The sequence below is a fragment of the Polypterus senegalus genome, chromosome 6, assembly GCF_016835505.1.
Source record: "Polypterus senegalus isolate Bchr_013 chromosome 6, ASM1683550v1, whole genome shotgun sequence".
NCBI classification, from domain to species: Eukaryota; Metazoa; Chordata; class Cladistia; order Polypteriformes; family Polypteridae; genus Polypterus; species Polypterus senegalus.
The window spans coordinates 193,924,881-193,943,860 of NC_053159.1; the positions used below are offsets into that span (position 1 = coordinate 193,924,881).

An 18,980-nucleotide genomic window follows, 5' to 3' on the forward strand; every position below is an offset into this window, starting at 1 on the left:
GGTCAAGTTGAGAATCGCCCGCACTTTTCAGATCGGTGGGTTGGCACCTGGAGTGGCAGTATCACAAAAGTGACATAGTGCCACCCCATCCGTTAGGTTGGATTCGGTGAGCTGATCTCAAAGCCGAGTACCAGGCACTTTCTGGGCATTCAGACCAAAACCCAGTCCGTGCCAGGGACATAGAAAAATCAGAACTGGCACATCAGAGAGCTCCATGTGGGCAAGTCCATGCACATTCCAAACGCCAGTCTGTCACGGGCACACACTCGCCCTTCTTTGGGAGTTGGAAAGAAAAACAGAAACCCAGCGAAATGCGTCCGAAACAGAAACCACCCAAAGTTCACCCGGGCAGCGGCTCAAGACGGCCGCACTTTGCCACCTGCCTCGAGTTTCCTGGCATGAGGCTGTAAAACCATTAAAGCTGTGACCGGAGTGACATCCAGATGGCACAACTGGGAAAGGAAGGCTGGCATTCCAAACTACCTGGGCACGTCCTCATCCACAGCAGCGCCTACACCAGCAGGCACTGGGCTTTGGGCAGGACCACCCAATCAGGTTATAAATCTCAAGAAACCAAAGACCCCAACAGGGTGCCAGCCTCCACATCTCCAAACACACGACGCTGGCCTGGAGTTCCAGTGGCATCCCATCCCAAATGCCCAGCTTTAGCTCGCCAGCCTGAGCAAAACTCGCGTGTCAAAGTCTTGTCCTTTGGGGTCAGGAAATCACCTACAGGGTGACCGTGGCAAGTGACTGGCCTGCCGTTTCTTCCATTTGTGGGCACCAACCTGCTGTTGCCAGCCTCAGCCTTCCTCCTCCTGCACTACAGCAGGCATCTTGTAACCCGCTTCCCCATTTCCAATTACTTTGAGACAAAGCAGAGTAAGTCCCAGACCACCACATGTGGCATCCTTTATTTCTCCTTGTGTGTCGTCACCTGCTGCCCGCTGCTGCCCGCTGCCCTGGATGTCCTTCATGGCCCACATCCCCTTAAAAGATCAGATCCGTCGCAGCCTACTGCACTTATCTGACGCCTTTTCCTTCCTGTCCTCCATTTTGGCGATCCTACATCCAAACTGCATGGCCCTCTTCGGCAGGACAGACGAAGCGCCAAGGCCGAGCTCCCTGGCAGCCAAGCGCAGCAGCAGCTTCTCGCCAAGGCCCCGTGGCAGGGTCAGGTCGGCCTTCTGCTGCACCGGAGTGGAATTGAGGAGGGACACGACATCTTCATCCAGGAATGGAAACCTGAGGAGAGAAGAAGAAGAAGCAGCCGCCTCAGGGCAGGGCAAGGTGGCACAACATGGGCTCAGTCACTTTACGGCGTGTCCGACTCACCTCGCTTCCTTCCCGTGGTCTCCAATGATACGGTCATCCCTGCCCAGGTTCCTCGACGAGATCCTCGCCATCTCCATGCCCAGCTCCCTCTCCAGCCCCGTCCACCCAGCCGATTTAAAGTGAGCCCGATGCCTGCTGTAGCCCGCCAGTTGCTCATCGGCGCCAATCCCACTCAGAAGCACCTGCGAGAAATTCAGAAAGCTCAGTGGATTGTCGGGGGCACGGCTCGTACCCGCTCGCCGAGACCACCGACCTACCCTGGCACTCGACGTGTACGGCTCACTCGTGCCGTTGGCACCCATCGTCCCGCGGCCTCTGGCTGCAAACCAAAGGGCACAGCCGATGCTGTCGTCCAGCACGGTCTCCAGCGGGTACACCAAATGGCGGATGTGCTTCTCCCGCGTGCCGCGCAGCTCCTCCGGTGCCACGTCGATTTCCACGAAGTTCCACGTCCTGCTGGGATTCCTGGCCTGGAGCTCCCGCACGCCCGCCCAGCCCGTAATCCTGTCAGGGACCTCAAAGCAAACCCGGCTGCCTGCTCCGTCGGTCTTGTTGGAGCTCCGAGGCGATGCCAGCGGGATTTGGAATGCCACGTTCAAGAGATCAATGGGTTCCTCCAGAGGAACGTGGCAGTCGGCCAACGCGGCAAGAACCATCGAGTCGAGCCCGCCAGAGAAGAGCACAGCCACACCGACGCCCCCAGGGCTGCGTGGCAGAAGCTGCACACGGTGCCTCACCGCCTCACTTAGGGCGTCCAGAAGCTGGTGGGCTCTCGTCCTCCTCTCCCCCATCAACAGCAGCGAGTCGAGAACCTCGAGAGGCTCCGCAGTCCGCAGGGAATTCTGGGAATCCAGTGGCTCCTCGGGCACTCGGCACTTCAGGGGGGCAACTGGGGCTTCCAGGAAAAGTCCGGACTCATTAAGGCCCAAACTGGCTGAGCTGAGGACATCTTCCCACCTGAAGTCGCTCTCTTGGCACTCTGTAGAGGGGCATCTCCATGGGTAGGCGCTCAGATGGAACGAGCCCGCGACAGAACAAGCCTCGAGATCGATCCTGTAGACGGCCGCCGCTGGGACCTCCTGGCCACTTCCGGCGCCCGACATGCTCAGCGAGCTCAGGGTGACGGCTTTGTGACCTTCGGCGAACTGCCAGACCAGACTTCTGCGCCCAAAGTAGTCCCGGCCGAACCAAAGCCACTGCCGGCTGGCCTGGTAATAAACGAAGGCCCACGGACCCCGAACGGCAGACAAAACTGCCAGAACCTGGGCCTCGGTGCGGCTGGCGCCAAGGTGCCACAAGACCGCCTGCGTGTCATTGTCCTCCGAGCCCACCGCTAAGCCACCAAAGACCTCCCCGTTCCACAGCAGGACATTCCCGTCATCGTCCTCCAAGGGCTGGGGTGTCAGGGGACCCCGCATGTGCAACACGTGACCAGAAAAGTGGCACTCGTAGCCCGAGCCGGAGTCGCCTCTGCTCACGTGCCGGCTGCAGTCAGGGCCCCTCCGCTGGAGTTTGGCTTGGTGGTCCTCCCGACAAGTGAACCGTAAAGGGGACAAAACGATGTCACAGCAAATGCCACACATTACGACGCCGACGCTTCTCCAATTTAGAAATCCTGGACTTCCTTCTTCATTTTGTCCATCGAGTCTGCAGAGACAGCAAGAACACAAGAAGAAGAAGACGACAATTAGCTCAAGTCGGGCACTTGGCACATCTGGCACGCACAGCCGAGGTGCCCATCCAGAGACAGATAAGTGACAGCGCTGACAAGTAGCAGACAGCCACCGGTCCACAAGGCATCACAACAAAATGGAGGCGTTCAGTGTGATGCCACTACCTGCCACTAGGGGGACGTGCCACTGCTTCAGATGAATCATTATAGAGGGTCTGGACAGAGGGGCACTGGGGGCATCAGCTCTGACACTTGAAAGGACCTGGGAGTCACAATGGAAAGACTTATATGGGACACCAGTACCAGTCTTGGGGGGCCGCCTCAGCCGGAGTAGGGGGGCAGTCTGGGTCTTCAAAGCTGAAGGAGATCGCGATGTGTGGTGGACTGTCATCCATGAAAGGAGCCTCTCACTATCGGAGGTACAACTGGCTACAGCTCTGCTGCCCAGGTAAGTGACGTCACCTGCTCACTGTCACTCCATGTGGCTACCGAGAGCTGAAGCCACACCCTCGGGGTCTGAAGTGCTACACCACAAAAGGAGAGAAGACCAAGTTACACACAGACGTCCAACACATGGAGAAGCGCAGTGCGTCGGTGCAGGTTGGCACTCTGGGGGCCCCTTGAACCCGCCGCTATCGCCAGTCCTAACCGAGGTGGGCCGGACCAACGCTTGGAGCAAAGGTCATTAGTTATTAAGATCCATAAAAACCGAAGCAGGCGGCGCTCCAGTAACGAGTGCAGTGACACAAATGAATGAATGAGTGAGTAAATAAAATGAAGGAGGTGCCAGCGGAGGTTAAAACAACTCCTCAAACACGCAGGCAGGGATCTGGGGGCCTGGCACATTCTCGAAAACTGACGTCCCCTCTGCTTACCCTGCACCGGACCGACCTGACAGCACAAGAGATGCCCACCCAATCCAGGCCTCGCCTCGCCCTGTCCGTCTCCAGCCACTTCGGCCCCCGAGCCAAGGGGGTCTCCTCCTTTTTCGTTCAGTTCTTCATTTCCTTCTCTGCCATGCAGACTCCTTTTTTAACCAATCCTGTCTAATTGTGTGCAGGTGCCACAAGCCACTGCCTCCAGGGCACAACTGAGGTGCCCGCCTCCACGCCAAGTAACCCAATTAACCAGCCTGCCTGCACACCCCCACTTTCAAAACTGCCCAACGCCACAGAGCACATGAAACACAGGTGTGAAAAAGTAAGTGCCCCCATCCCAGTATCCTCTGATCCTGAACATTTGCTGCAATGACTGGCCTCAGACCTTCGACAAAGTGCAGGGTTTACAGAAGAGGCGCCCGGGTGGGCACACAACACTTTACTCAAGTGAAGAAGACCTTGTTTCAATATTTGTGATTAATGCTGCATCTGTCATTTGATAAGAGGGCACAATGACTGGCACTCCGACACAGCGGTGGGCTTGTGAGCACGAGCACCCATTTCAGGTTCTGCCAAAAATAGGGGATATCAAGAAAGGGGCAAATACTTTTTCACAGATCCAATATCCAAGTAGATTTGTAAAGAGTGGGACCCTCAAAAGTGAACGTTACTTTAAATAGGAATGAGCAGCTTGTTGAAGAGACCACCTGTAGCCCCCACACTCTCACTCAAAGCCCCCCGGCAGTGCTGCTAACTCAGCCGTGAAGCCCCTAACCGTGGCTCAGCGTAATCTCAAGTGTTCGCATTCCTTGTAAACTTCGGCCTTGGCCTCACTCGAGAGTCGCCGTGACGTTGACATCAGGAAGTGCCGACCGTGTCCCGACATGGAGTCAGGAAGTGCAGCCACAAAAGGCCCTGCTGAGCCAGCGGATTGTTGAAAACAAATGACAAATCACAAGTGCGGCCGCCCGGCCTCGTCACCGCTTTCAGACTCCAAGTGCACAAACAGGGCTGCGCGCCACAGCTGTGCCCGTGTTTATGTTGAAGAGAAAAGGATCAGCAAACAACGGACGAGGCGTACAGCCGGGAATACAGAAGCCAGCTGGTACAGAGGTGGGCATGCGCTCCATTCCAGGAGACGCTGACGCTGCCGCCGCCATTAATCAATGGAACAGACGAACGACACTTTGTTAAGGGACTAGTTCTCCCTGCCATTCTAGGACCCTCTGTAGGACGCCAGCGGCAGCACAATTGGCAGAAGCAGCTCCCCCAAAACGGAAGGAAAACTCGTAACCCGAAAATTTGGAAAAGTGGTTGTAGGACCACCCCGTGGCACTCCAGCCAATACCACCTGAGCTGTTCAACATCAGCGATATGAAACTCAAGCTACCGACTGGCATCGGCACCAAAGTTACAGCTGTGGCACTGGAGTCTGATCAATACAAGGGGGGTCTGCTCAAAGCACTTCTTGGGGGTCACCCGAGTGAATTGACTTCTCTTGCCAGGCACAGTAGAATTGTCACCCTCATGCCAGGGCTGGCAACTTGAAACTCGGGCACTGTCACTCCGTGGACCTGACAAGACACTTCTCACGAGAGGCTGGCAGACCTCAGCAGCAGTGACCTCCGCCACGTCAAGTCGTTTTTAGACGTCGTAAAATCCCATTAAATAAGCTGCCAGGCTGACCCCGTGCAGGCGACTCGCCCGTTCCAAACAGGTGGCAGCAGCAGCAGCAGGGCACCTTTAGATAAAGAAGAGCAAATCCTGCTGCACTTTAAAAGCAGGAGTTTGTGGAGCGGGACGGTCTGCTCATTTGGAGATGGAGGACGAGGCCAGCGGTGTGATGTGTCACAAACGTCACAGCTCTGCTTCTCACCGGGACTAACGGGGACAGAGTCAGCCCGTCAGTCCGTCAGTCGCTCCGTCCGGCATCTCCACTTCGAATCACAAAACGCTGCTGGAAGTTTCTCATTACACGTGCAGTGCGACATTACGTGCAAAGTCAAAGAGTTCTGGTCACCTAAAAACACAAACAGTCTTAGAGAATATCAGCTGTAATAAACTGCATTGAATTCTGATAATGACGTATTGCCAGGGACACGACGGGGACGTAGGAGCTTATTGTCGCCATCATGTCTTTATATTTACACGCCGTGTTCCCGGTCCTCACGTTACTGTTACACTGATGATGTACACATTTAATAAAATCAATACAGTTTGTAATATCGTGTACATATTTAGATTTCCAGGACACAAAAAATTCAGATGGCACTTTAAATAAAATCCGACTTCTGGCCGAGTGTCTTTTCATTTTAAATCTCTCTGCACAGTTTGAATCATCCAACCCGCGGTATCCTAACACAGGGTCACAGGGGTCTGCTGGAGCCAATCCCAGCCAACACAGGGCGCAAGGCAGGACGCCAGCCCACCAGAGGGCACACACACACACACACCAGGGATGATTTTAGGATCGCCGGTCCACCTCACCTGCATGTCTTTGGACTGTGGGAAGAAATCCACGCAGGGAGGACCCGGGAAGCGAACCCTTAAGGGTCTCCTAACTGCAAGGCAGCAGCGCTACCCACTGCGCCACCGGGCTGCCCCAGTTTGAATCATCCATCTGTAATTATAACCACAGTTTAGTTGAAAATTCAAGAACGAATTTCAGTTAAAGTAAGAATTCTGGTCGCCAGATTCCGGATTTTTGATACAGAATCCCACTGGCGGAGGTCCAAGTAATAATACTACTACATTTTATCTATATAGCGCCTTTCCCAGGCTCAAGGCACTTAAGGGAATATAAGAAAGAGTGGCAGGGTATCCAGTATATAGCATAGTACAAAGCAAATAAAGACGATTACGACAGTGAATTCAGAGAGAGCCTACCAGACATCATCACTGGTGGTCTCGTGCACGCGCACACACGCACGCACGCGCACACACGCACACATCGACACAGAGGTAAAGTGCGCTGGACTTGTCCCGTTTACACACATCACCTCAATAACAGGATCTTCGGACTCAGGAAGGTCTGAAACGGCGCATTTCTTTCCCGATTTCTACGCCCACAAGAATGTGCCCATGCCAAGTACGCTGGCTCCGGGCTCACCCCAGAGAGCCAAGTCAATCTGGCCAGGCTGAAGCCCCCGAGAGCCACCACGCGCCAGCTCTCCCAAGTGCTCTCCTCTTCGCCTCGGTTCTCGGTCAGTTCATTTGCATTCCGCACAGCTGGATTACGAGCGCGCACTTCGGTGCTAATTTACCGATCAAGACGTCCACTAAAAATAAAGTGAAAGTCTGCCGCTGATCAGAATACTTCACTGCTAGAGCAGCCCTGCCAAGCGCAGCAAAGGGCTTAACATAAAGAGTTCAAAACGAACCCCTGGATTCCCACACAGCGACATCTTACGATGACAATTAGAAAAGGTTCCTGGTGCAGTCAGTGGGGCTTCCGAACAAAGTCGGCCCACCAAGGAGGCCAGTGACGGCTCCTCTTTTCTTTTGTAACTGCGAAGTGTTAAACATTCATTCATTTTTAGCTCAGTTTCCTCTTTAAGAGACTAAGGGGGCTTTGCCCTCCGTTTGCTTCACTCGCCAGCCGCTTCACGTCTCTGCCGCTCACGTATGTGGATTTCACTAAATAACAAATCTTTTAATTCTCGCGGATTCGCCTCCTCATTTGTTAGATGGCAACACCAATTAGACGATCTCCAAGTCTCTGAGCTGAAGCTGAACAATATCTACGTCCTCCTGTCACGTCCCTACGTCCAGATATTTGCTCTCTTTTCGCTGTTCCTTAATAAGCTCCCATCAGTCAATCAGTTTTTTGAGACTTTCGTAATCTCTAACCTGCTCTCCGCGAGTGTCGCCCCACGTTTTCAAAGCGCTTTACGACGTTTGACTTTGTCTTCTACTCTCGGTCTTTTATTTCCGACCCAATTGGAGCCGAGAGTGCAGGACCTGCCGGACCATCGCATTGACACGAATGAGGAGTGAGTGGGCGTGGTTCTAAATGAGAGGAGGGCGGGGCTTGTCAAAGTCTCGTCCCCAAACGTCCTTTTATAACTGAGAGATACAAGTCGCCCGTTGTCAGTTGGCATTCTTCATACGTTACAAGCATTAAGCCGCTTTGTGCCAAATATGCCCAGCAGCTACAATCTCAAAGTGGACCTCCGCCTTGACTGAAGTTTAGTCTTTAATCAATTGTGTGAAGCGAGGCCGAGCGGATCCATCGTACAAGCGACGTCTTACTTTGTCCGCTTTCAAGTTTGCCTGCTGACCCCGCGTTTCAGACTCCATTATGAATCACTTTTTACTTTTGGACTTTTTTTGACTTAAATATTTTATCTTGTTTGTCTTCTTGCTCAAGTTATTTTAGCTTCCCGATGTTCTCTCGTTCCCTAAATATTCAAATACGGCACACACTTCTATGCCTGTTTGAGTTATTTAGACAAGATTAGTCATTTCATTTATCGATTAAATAATCATTTACAAAAACACTCATTTGTGGAGGCCTTAACGCGGTGTGCCACCGTTACCCGCTACGGTCTACTGTAGTGAGCTTTCAAACATCTTGACCCACGGTGGTGCAGCAGTTAGCTACCATCCCGGGTTCAGTTCTCTCACATGGCAGCAGTGTGTGTGTGTGTGTGAGGTCTGCAGGTCCCCAGAGACGGTCGTGTGTGCGTGAAGCCGATTGGCACACGTAGCTCAGGTCTGAGTGGACCCCGTAAGACAGCCGAGAGCCCAAAGCACTAAAAACACTCCAAGCCAACCACCTGGAAGGGGGCAGGAAATAAAACATTTGTGAAGACGCAAGGAATGAGGCGCACTCGGCCACGATACCATCTGCTATGCCACAAAAACAACAGTCAGCCTCCCTGACAAAATGGCAGAATGAACTTACGCTTGCATGCGCTCAGGGTCTGGTCTTTGTCTGCCAGGAAGAACACGTTGCTGTTGGGCTGCTGCACGTAAACCTTCTGCAAAAGGAAAGAAGAAAAGAAAACGCAGCGTCACCTTGTGAAGAAGTGCAAATTAAAATCAAATCAATCGGGATGATCCACAAAGTGAACGAAGCGAGTACATCCCGGGTGTACCCAGCGGTCCTCACGTTCTACGATTTAGACTGCAAGTTGCAGTCCGTAACCAGTGCCACCCAGTGTGACCCACTAGGCTGCTCCGGACTGGGAGTACGACGCTCAGCCCAATGGCGGGCCACAGCATCAGTTCCACCAATCCGATGGGTCCAAGGCCTCACTTAGATGACCACACACACGCACACACACACTGGAAGCTGTCCAACATAAACTATAAGCAGCACCAGAGTCATGTAAAGCAGAATAAAAACTGAACATCTGAGGACCTTGCAGGATCAGCCACAGCGCACATCGAGCTTCCTGACCACCAGCATAATAAAAACGATTAAGAATAAAGCGAGCCGCCACTCTGTATGCCATCACAACGTCAACACGTATGCATACGGTGCAGAATGAACAGATTCCAGCGCCCACTCGAGAGTCCTTACTGCGCTTCGCACGACTGACATCACCTGCCAGGCCGGTACTCGCTCTGCCGTCAGACTCAATACGTACAAAGTCCATTTATTCTCAGCCATGGAGGCACCAGCCCTTCAAAGTCCAGTGGATACTGGGATTTTACACGAACCAGTACTAAGACAGACCCCTCAGCACTGCCCTGCGACAGCTCAAAAGAAGGGCTCCAATTGGCGCGATGCCATCATCATTTAAGTCTCAGGCATTTCATCAGGGTGTGTCACTGTAACAGACGACGCATTTCCTTACGGTGTTCTACCAGGTCTGTAACGGGGGGTCCTTTATTTCCAAAGCTATCCCATAATATCACACATTCCATCAGATTCACTTGGTCTTTGATGTCCTCAGGGCTGTGTATCTAATCAAGGATTACCAAAGCTGATCTCGAGTCCACAAGAAGCGCGTGGCATCAGCGGAACTGGCTAAGCCTCAACTGGAAGACCCCGCAATTTCAGGGACAGTTTGACTTTAATTAAACGTACGCCTTGAAATCCACCAGCGGTTTATGGTTTGTGTTGCCAAAATATAATCACAGGGCAAAGCGGCAGGGAATCACGGACAGCATCAGGCGCACACAACTGGCCAGTCGTTAAAGAGCCGAAGGTAACGCAGGAAGAACATGCCAACTCCACAGAGCCAGCGTGGCGCTCAACCTTCTGGGTGCCATGCTACTGCATTCTTAAGATCAGCTCCATTACGCCGAGTCAATCCTACAGATTTTAGGAAGCGTTCCCAACTGACCAGCTCAAGTTTGTTTCATACTTTATGGAAAGAATACGGTTGTACCCAAATACTAGGGTGGCAAAGTGTAGGCTTTCAAATGCATTCGTTTCTAAGATCTAAAGGGCTTTAAAATGAAGATGTGGCCCGGACTTTACTGAAGGTCCAAGTAATATGAAAAAAAAAAATATATATATATATGACAACGTTCCATAATTCAGAACTGCTAATGCGAGATCCATGGAATTTTCAGAAATTGTTGTTTGGGTTCTCAGCTGCATATTTCAGGAGGCCAGGGTTTGCATTCCGAGTCCTCCCTTTATGGGGTGTGCATGTTCTCCCAGTTTCCTCCCACTGGTTAGGTGAACTGCCAACCCGAGACTGGCCGAGCGTGTGTGTGTGCGTGAGACATCGGTGATGGACTGGCACCACAAACACGGCTTGTGCCCCACGTTAGCTGGGTTGAGCTCCCTGCTCTTAGTTGCACGCGTTAGAAAATGAAGACAGGACAGTTGCAGATTTGCTCAAAGTGACATTAAAAAGAGCCGTTAGTGCAACTCTGGCCTTCCCAGATCTTTCACATGTTGATGGGCATTACTGTACTCGTGTTCTACATCCATTCACAGGGCAAAGAAAAATCACGGGTCTTGTGTAATAAAAAATGAAACCAAACTAAATCCTGTCCAAACTTATTCCACCTTAACGGGAGAAGCTGAAAGAAGAAGAAGATTACAAGACTTCAACCTACACAAAGAAGGTGAAAACAAATCAGAAACAGTTTAGTGGAAAAGGGAACAGAACTCCACCTCCCAGACGCACACACACAGACGCACACACAGAGCTCCTCCGAAATACGCAGTGTGTGTGTCTCTATGAGCAACAGTGGAGGACTGGCATCTTCTTCAGAGGAGGACCAAGATGTCCACGTCAGACGTCTGCATCCTCATGGCCCGCCGAGGCTCACGGTTGGCCCAGTAAAAGCAGATGATGGCATTTGTTGGGCTCCACTAGTGCGTACCCCGATGATCGTTTATGCCCCACTTACATCAACAGGCAGGCAGCGCGGGCACCCAAACGAACCCCACACCGATGTCCTTCTCCACATTAGGTACACAAAATGTCTCTGCAGTTTGTTTAGGGTGTAGAACGGAGTTTTGCAGAATGAAAACATCGGCTGCTTACACATAAAACACGCTTATGAATTTCCAGAAACATCCCGACAGCTGAACTCCACAGGCCGGTCACTCCATTAGAAGTGCATTTGTAGTAAAACAGGTCGTCATGTGTGCGGTTTAGGGCACCCGTTTCAAAGTTTGTGAATTTGCTAATGGTGCCAAGCTCCTGGCACTGGAATCGTTCTTTTTATGGCAGGACCAATAGACCGTTAAAATCCTCCACACAGGGCAGGGTTGTTTTATTCCTCCCATTTAATGCCTCAGAAGTTTGATTTTTTCCAGACTGACACCCCTTTGCTAAAGACGAACAGTAACACGTAATGCCTAGCAAAACTTGAAGGATCTGAAGTGGTTTAGTGTGGAGATACACAGGGTCAGAGTTGTTCTACAGCACAAGCGCCTCCAAATCTCAACTAACAAAAGATACAACTGGTTGGCACACCAGTTACTGGGTATAACAAAATCATTTCCACAACGGAGACGGTTAGTGAAGAGGCCATGTGGATTGGCCCCGCTACCCAACGATTAGCGAGCACACACAAAATCAGCCGGGCTGCCTCTGGGCACTGCGGTGCTGGGCAGGTGTTGATGGCTCACTTTGCCAGATGCTGGACTGGGCACCACTATGCTGGCTGTCATCTGTCTGGAGTGTGCGTGGTCTACTGGTGTCGCGCTAAACTGCTTTAATGAGGGCAGAAGAACGCCGGGAGGTGGCCTGGCACGACATTCGGGACAAACCACAAATGGGCTCTCCGTGCCGCAAGTTAAACCACATCTCAAGTCCTTTTGGTCCCCGCTGCCGCCACACTGTGCCCTTACTATTCTCCAATTCCGTTTTTAAATTTGTCCCAATCCGTTTTAAACTGGGACTTTCCCGAGGACTCGGGGAAGGACAAAACGATTCTTGACGTCGGAGTCTGCATGAAGTTTTTGACGTTCCGCGGCACGCTGGGTCGTCAGTTAGGCCTTTGAAGATGTCAACGGCGACTCGGCTAACGACAGAAGTGTACATCGGAGAGTGACTTGCTCGTTCGGACTCCCATATGATACACGCTGCACTCGCACGCTCGCCTCGGTCACTCACCCTGCCTTTCTTCAGGTTGGACAGCTCATCCAGCACCACCTTCTGCTCTTTAACCTGCACGTTTGAAGATGGAGGCGTATTAGAGGACATGTTCTCGGGCAGAGCCGCGTGAGACGAGACGGACCGGGGTCAGCGCCTTACCTTCTTTACCGTTTCATCCCGTCGCTGGTCTCTAGCCTTCCCCGACATGCCGGCAGTTTTCCTCCACGCGTTCGGCGATAGCAGCAACCGGAAGGCCTGATCGTGCCCGCACATGCGCAGCTACGACGGCGCGTTCCACTGCGCGATAAGCCGCTGAACTTGAGCGCCAGGAAGCTCGCAGTCATCCAATGAGGAGTGTCTCGGTCAAGTGGGCGGAGACCAAACCTTGATCGACGGCCGAACCGACGTCTTTTTGGCCTATCGGAGTGTCTCATTTAATCGGCGGCTCAGAAGTTGCGTTCTCTGAAGTTTGCATTGGCATCTTCTTGCAGTCAGCGGCGGGTCTATCGGGCTGAGCGGCATTGCCTGTGGCGGCAGGTATTCATCAGCGTGTACTTACGTGGGCCTTCATTCACAAATTCACACTGGTCGTACACAGCAGAGGCCCTGGCAGCTGCAGCAGCAGTGAACGTTCGCCAATTGGCTCTGCCTGGCAGTTGTGGGCACTGCCAGCTGCCCTTAACGTGCTCCATATGCATAGACAAAGCAGTGTGGCTGCCCACGGGAGGTGATGTTCAGGCGGCCACGAATAGGTGCCCAGTTTACCTGATTGACTCGTCACATCTTCCCATTGATTCCCATTGGAGGTCAGGGCTGGCACCCCTGTGGAGGGCACACCCTGCTGCAGAGTCTCATTTAGCCAGGCTAACCCTCGCCCCCATGCTATCGAGTATACCGTTTATCATGCCATGCCCCACCTGGAGCCCATGCTGATGGCAGAAGCTTATGCCAACCGTTCCTTACCGTCCCCGGGGGGGTGATGCTTGCCTTCTGCAATAAAATCTCAGGAGAGGACAAGTTCAAACTGCATGGCCACTAGGTAAGAGGACACTTTGGGGGGTTAGTGGCCATAAGACATGAATGACATGATAATTCTGATAAAAGATACAGCAATGCCAACACTGAGCCCTAAGGCCTGGCACCATCAAGGGATTAAATTCCACTTGAGCGGCCTTGGCAAATGCCAGGTGGGACATGAAGACCTCCAGAAGGGAGCATCACAAGCCGCGCATTGGATTTGCTGTCCTGTCCTCACTGAGCCCTTACCCCAATGGGCACTTCCCATGTCAGGGACAGTGAAGGGCACATTTTACTTCTGGTAGCTGGCCAGCCAGGGGCACGTGCCTGCTCCACCGTTTTATGGCTCTTCTTTATCAGTAAGGAAAAGAATTTCAGATTATGACTTCCGAACGTGGGTACGTGCCAGCATGATGGAGGGCAGAGTCCTGGCATGCAGCAATCCAGCAGAGGAGGGTGCATAATGGGGTGCAAGGGAAGAGACCATTAAGGCAGTGTGGTCAGCACGAGGCCGGCCAGTTGGGGTCATCTGTTACCACTGTCCCACAGCCACCATCATCCCACTGAAGCTGAGAAGTGGCTCGGCCCACCCTGCGCGCACCCAGTTGGCCTGCAGCCCCCTCTCTTCTGGTTTGTCACTGAAGTCCCAGCCCTACACTCCCCCCCATGTCGAGATGCTGGCCAGCTGATGTGAACGTGACTCCATATCAGCACTTTTACTGCTCACAAGACGACTTTCGGAAATGCACAGCTTGTAAAAATGTGAACTGCAGTAACGCAAAGTGGAAGCAGTGGCCAGCGGCTCAGCACTTGTGGGCAGGGAAAGGGGCACAAGCTGAGGGCAGGAGGAAGGAGTACAGGGAGAGAGCGCCAGGGAAGGCCAAGTCTCTGCCTGTCTCAGTCTCCTGCAGCAGAACCCCTGCAGCCACTTTGGCCAAAGCTAACATGCCAGTCATTGTTCACTGAAACCGTGCTTGGCACCGACTCTTAAATGCACATGGTGCCCACCAAACTCTCAGTGAGCCTGCAGAGCCGGCCACAGCATCCACTTTGACCTGTCACTGCACCACACGGCCTGCTGCCAAGTGTCACGTGGCCTTCGTAACATGCAGGCTGGCAGTGCCAGGGCAGGGACAATGACCAGTGTGTGCTGTCCGGGTGTCCCCGCAGGCTCGGAGTCGACATGGCCTCCCAGTCGAATACACGGGATGACACCCCCTAAAGCTAAACTATGTCCAGTCTGAGCCCCCGGCATCTTGTGCACACCAGGCAGGCAGGCAGGCAGGCAGGCAGGCAGGCGGGCAGGCTGAGGCTTGTGCGGCTCCTCTCAGGGGGCAGGAGGTGAACTGGCGCCGAGTTGTTTTTGAGCTGCGTGTTTGCCGACGTCCCTGGGAGCCAACAGGGCAGCACAGAACAGTAGGGGGCCAACAGCAGGCTCCAGCATGACAATCCAGTCACCGTCCCCTTAATATAGCGCCTTTCATAATGCTTTGCAAATCCACTCTTAGTTCACGAGGGTCACCAGCTTAGCAGATGGGACTGGGGTTCGAAGTCATGGGTGGCTCTGGTCATCACAACGGTGGGCAAAAACAGAGGGCATCAGATGCTTGTGTTCATTTGAGTATGTGTGGCATCGGCAGGGAGACTGTGCCCGGGTGTGGATCTGCCTGCTACGAGATGTGCCGTTGACCACGAAAGGCAGCCGGATTAGGACAGGCCTCCGCTTTGGATCTGCCAGCACGCTGGAGGGGCCCTTTGTCAATTATCTGCTTAAAGCCACGGTCACCACAATGGGGAGGATGCGGCTGGCCAGGTGACTTAGGCTGACCGCACTTGTGCTGAGCTAACGTGCCCAAACGGGCGAGTGACAAGTCCAGGAATTCAGCATCTGCTCCTAATTACAGGTAAGTCTGGGGCGCGTGGTCACACCCAATCTGCCCATCATCCGTGCCCGCTTCTTGTGTTTATTGTTCTCAGGACATGCTGGTGACACACAACGGGGGTGACCGCCGCCGGCACGAGACCACTGGTCACTGGGTCAGGGGCAGGTGGCAGGAGGAGAAGCTGGTAAGCGCTCCACCTCCAGATGGTCTCCCCACCCCCACCCTTGCAGCCTGGCATCACCGGGATTAGTGGCCTCGGGCTGCTCAATGACGTCACTCGTGTATTTTTTTATCCCCACAAAAATATTTTGGGACGCGAAGGGAAAACAGACTCATGCTGACACACAGCTGAGCGCACCCCAAAGACCCGCCCACAAGTCCGCCCGGGCCCGCCCCCCCCCCGGTCACGTGGGCCGCGCGAGTAAATACCGGACAGCCGCGGTGCGTTGCAGCTTTCCGACTTGAGCTACAGTGCTGGCTACGGGCGGAAAGACCCGCGCACCGCGACGACCCGAAAAACCCCAAAGAGACGCACAAGACACGGACGAGTGACAGACAAGCGGAGCGGCGACATGGAGAGCCAGCGCCGGAGCGGTAAGCCGAGCGGACCCCCGCCTCCTCCTGTCTCTTGTCCCCTCTCGCGCCCCGTCCCCCTCCGCCACTGCCACTCACCTCCTGTCCTCCTGTCCTGCAGAAACTCTGGCGGACTTCTTCACTTCGGCCAGGTTCCTCATCTACGTGGGCCACGCGCTCTCCACCTGGGTGAGTGTGACAAGAGGATGACAGTGCGTGCGACAAAGGGTGACAGTACCGAGCGTGCACAAGTCACAGTGTGTGTGTGTGTGTGTGTGTGTGTGTCACAGTAACGAGCGTGCACAGGTGTGCCTGTGTGACCAAAGGTGAAAGTGCCAGGGTGCACAGCTGGGTGAGTTACTGAGTGCCACATCTGTGCGGCTGGCTGGCTGGCGATGGGACCCAAGGAGCACCAGGTCACTTGTCATTCACGCTGCCTCTTCCCTCCCACCACAGGGTGACAGGATGTGGCACTTTGCGGTGTCCGTTTTTCTGGTTGAACTATATGGCAACAGCCTGCTGCTGACCGCCCTGTACGGGCTGGTGGTCTCTGCCTCCGTCTTGCTCTTGGGAGCCGTCATTGGTGACTGGGTGGACAAGAACCCCAGAATCAAAGGTGGGCATGAGGGAGGTCTGTGGTCGCCTGGGTTTCACGCCATCTGCTGTCACTTGACGTGCCCACTCTTGTTCCTCTCTTCCAGTGGCCCAAACCTCCTTGGTGGTCCAGAACACGTCGGTCATCCTGTGCGGGGTCCTGCTCATGGTGGTCTTCCTGTACAAGGCTCAGCTGAACGTGTTGTTGGGCGGCTGGCTTCTGGTAAGTGGCCTGGTGGTGGGGGCTCACAGCTGTGTTTGCCTTGGCAGGACATTCTGCAGCCTGCAGGTCAAGGTCCTGTGCTTGGCATCTCAATGTAGGTCAAAGGTCACTGTGGCCTTGTTTGCTAAAGTGTGTCCACATGCGCAGCTCGGCCACTCTCACACTTCCCTGCTGTCCACCTCCACAGACCGTCTGCTACATCTTCATCATCACCATCGCCAATGTGGCCAACCTGGCCAGCACCGCCATGGGCATCACCATCCAGCGAGACTGGATCATCGTGGTGGCTGGAGAGAACCGCAACCGGCTTGCAAGTAAGAGTGTGTGTGTGTGTGTGTGTGGTTATCAGACGGGGGGGGTCCGCTGCTTCCACTTCCTCCACGTCTGCGGTCTGCCTCAGCAGAATTGCTGCCCGTTGGCACAGCTTGTCAAGCCTCAGGCTCCTTGGTCTTTAACAAGCAGCACCTGGGCAGGGCGCTTTGCCAGGGGCTCATGTTCTGACTATACTCGCCCTACAGATATGAATGCCACCGTACGGGTCATCGACCAGCTGACCAACATCCTGGCACCCATGGCGGTGGGGCAGATCATCACCTTCGGCTCGCCGCTCATCGGCTGCGTGTTCATCTCCTGCTGGAACTTGTGCTCCATGTGCCTCGAGTACTACCTCCTGCGCCTGGTGTATCGCAAGACCCCAGCCCTGGCAGTCAAGGGTGGCAAGAAAGATGCTGAGAGCAGTGAGGAGCTCCAGCAGCTCAGCACTGGCAAAGGTGAGCGACATGGCCACAGAGTGGCACCCCTGGGCTGTGACTGGGCAGCAGTCAGGTGACCTCCTCCCTTCTTCTCTTTGTCCCTTCCAGAGCTGGACGCTAATGGCCAGCTGGCCAAAGAGGCCCCGGCCACAGCAGGGTGCTGCCAGCAGGTGGCAGAGCCATTCCGCACCTTCCGTAACGGATGGGTGGCCTACTACAATCAGTCCATCTTCCTGGCTGGCATGGGGCTGGCGTTCCTCTACATGACCGTGCTGGGCTTCGACTGCATCACCACCGGCTATGCCTACACCCAAGGCCTCAACGGCTCCATCCTGAGTCTCCTGATGGGCGCCTCAGCCATCACGGGCATCCTCGGGACAGTGGGCTTCACGCGGATCCGCAAGTGCTGTGGCTTGGTGCGCACCGGCTTCATCTCGGGCGTGCTGCAATTCTCCTGCCTGGTGCTGTGTGTCGTCTCAGTCTTCATGCCTGGCAGCCCCCTGGACCTGAACGTGTCACCCTTCAAAGACCTGCTGCGCCACCTGATGGGCGAGCCCTCGCTGCCAGAGGCGACCCCAACGAGCACCGAACCCTACGGCTGGATGAACGTCTCCACCGCGGCCCCGGACGAGATGATGCCCGAGGTCGAGTCCTACGTGTCCGTGAGCCTGCTGTTTGCCGGAGTCATTGCTGCCCGATTCGGTAAGGGGGGGATGGGTAGGGGCCCAGAAGGTGGGTGTGGACGGGCAGCGCCGGGCACAGACTAACTAGCTACTCTGCTGTCTCGTAGGCCTGTGGTCCTTCGACTTGACGGTGACCCAGCTCATCCAGGAGAACGTCATCGAGTCGGAGAGGGGCATCATCAACGGCGTCCAGAACTCCATGAACTACCTGATGGACCTCCTGCACTTCATCATGGTCATCCTGGCGCCCAACCCCGAGGCCTTCGGTCTGCTCGTCCTCATTTCCTTCTCCTTCGTGGCAGTGGGCCACATCATGTACTTCACTTATGCCTACCGATGCCTCCGGAGCCGCCTGTTTGTCTGCTGCGCGCCAGAGAAGGCGGGCGAGGGGCAGCCGGCGGACGAGTGCGAGAAGGCGTAGGGGGGGCAGCCGGCGATCCCTCGTGTGGACAGGCGCTTTAGGGGCTTTGGACTTGTCGTGTGCATCTCTCTCGGTGTGGTGCCTGTGGTGTCTTTCTACGTCGGTGGCAGTGACAATGGCCGCTCTCGCCGCTGCTGTGAAGTGGAGGCGGACTCGGACTGCGGGCAGCGGAGCAGCGGGCGCCGGGCGCTCCGAGGTGGGGTCTTCCTGTGCGCCGGCAGCACATTCCAGCGCGCGGCAGCGTCACGTGCTAATAAAGGACTTCACTCCCACTGGCCGCCTTGTCTGAATGCTTCATGCCGCCGCCCACCCCTGCCCTCAAAGGGGGCCTCATCCTCCTCCTCCTCGTGTTTACGCAGCTGCAGGCACCTGAATGGCCACAGACACGCTTAGGGTGGGCTCCTCCACCACCAACTCGACCCCCCTGGGTGAC

The 18,980-nt window shown here is 54.6% G+C and overlaps 2 protein-coding genes across 7 annotated transcripts; one reads left to right on the forward strand and one right to left on the reverse strand.

The window, feature by feature from the left end:
* Positions 1-882: 882 nt before the first annotated feature.
* On the reverse strand, positions 883-16,077 carry asnsd1 (asparagine synthetase domain containing 1). 6 transcript variants are annotated; one of them, XM_039757904.1, is made up of 6 exons: positions 12,561-12,710; positions 12,420-12,473; positions 8,792-8,867; positions 1,593-2,982; positions 1,336-1,517; positions 883-1,245 (listed from the first exon to the last, which is right to left on the reverse strand). In XM_039757904.1, exons 3-6 carry the CDS (start codon positions 8,797-8,799, stop codon positions 999-1,001), a joined length of 1,827 nt encoding a protein of 608 aa, XP_039613838.1. In that variant the 5' UTR covers positions 8,800-8,867; positions 12,420-12,473; positions 12,561-12,710; the 3' UTR covers positions 883-998. The 6 variants fall into 6 exon arrangements, with proteins under 6 accessions (XP_039613838.1, XP_039613840.1, XP_039613839.1 ...); XM_039757906.1 differs by lacking the exons at positions 12,420-12,473; positions 12,561-12,710 and adding an exon at positions 15,974-16,077; XM_039757905.1 differs by lacking the exon at positions 12,420-12,473.
* On the forward strand, positions 15,725-18,822 carry slc40a1 (solute carrier family 40 member 1). The gene is made up of 8 exons (XM_039757909.1): positions 15,725-15,895; positions 15,996-16,063; positions 16,331-16,490; positions 16,576-16,691; positions 16,879-17,005; positions 17,210-17,461; positions 17,552-18,145; positions 18,234-18,822. Exons 1-8 carry the CDS (start codon positions 15,874-15,876, stop codon positions 18,545-18,547), a joined length of 1,653 nt encoding a protein of 550 aa, XP_039613843.1. The 5' UTR covers positions 15,725-15,873; the 3' UTR covers positions 18,548-18,822.
* Positions 18,823-18,980: the final 158 nt, after the last annotated feature.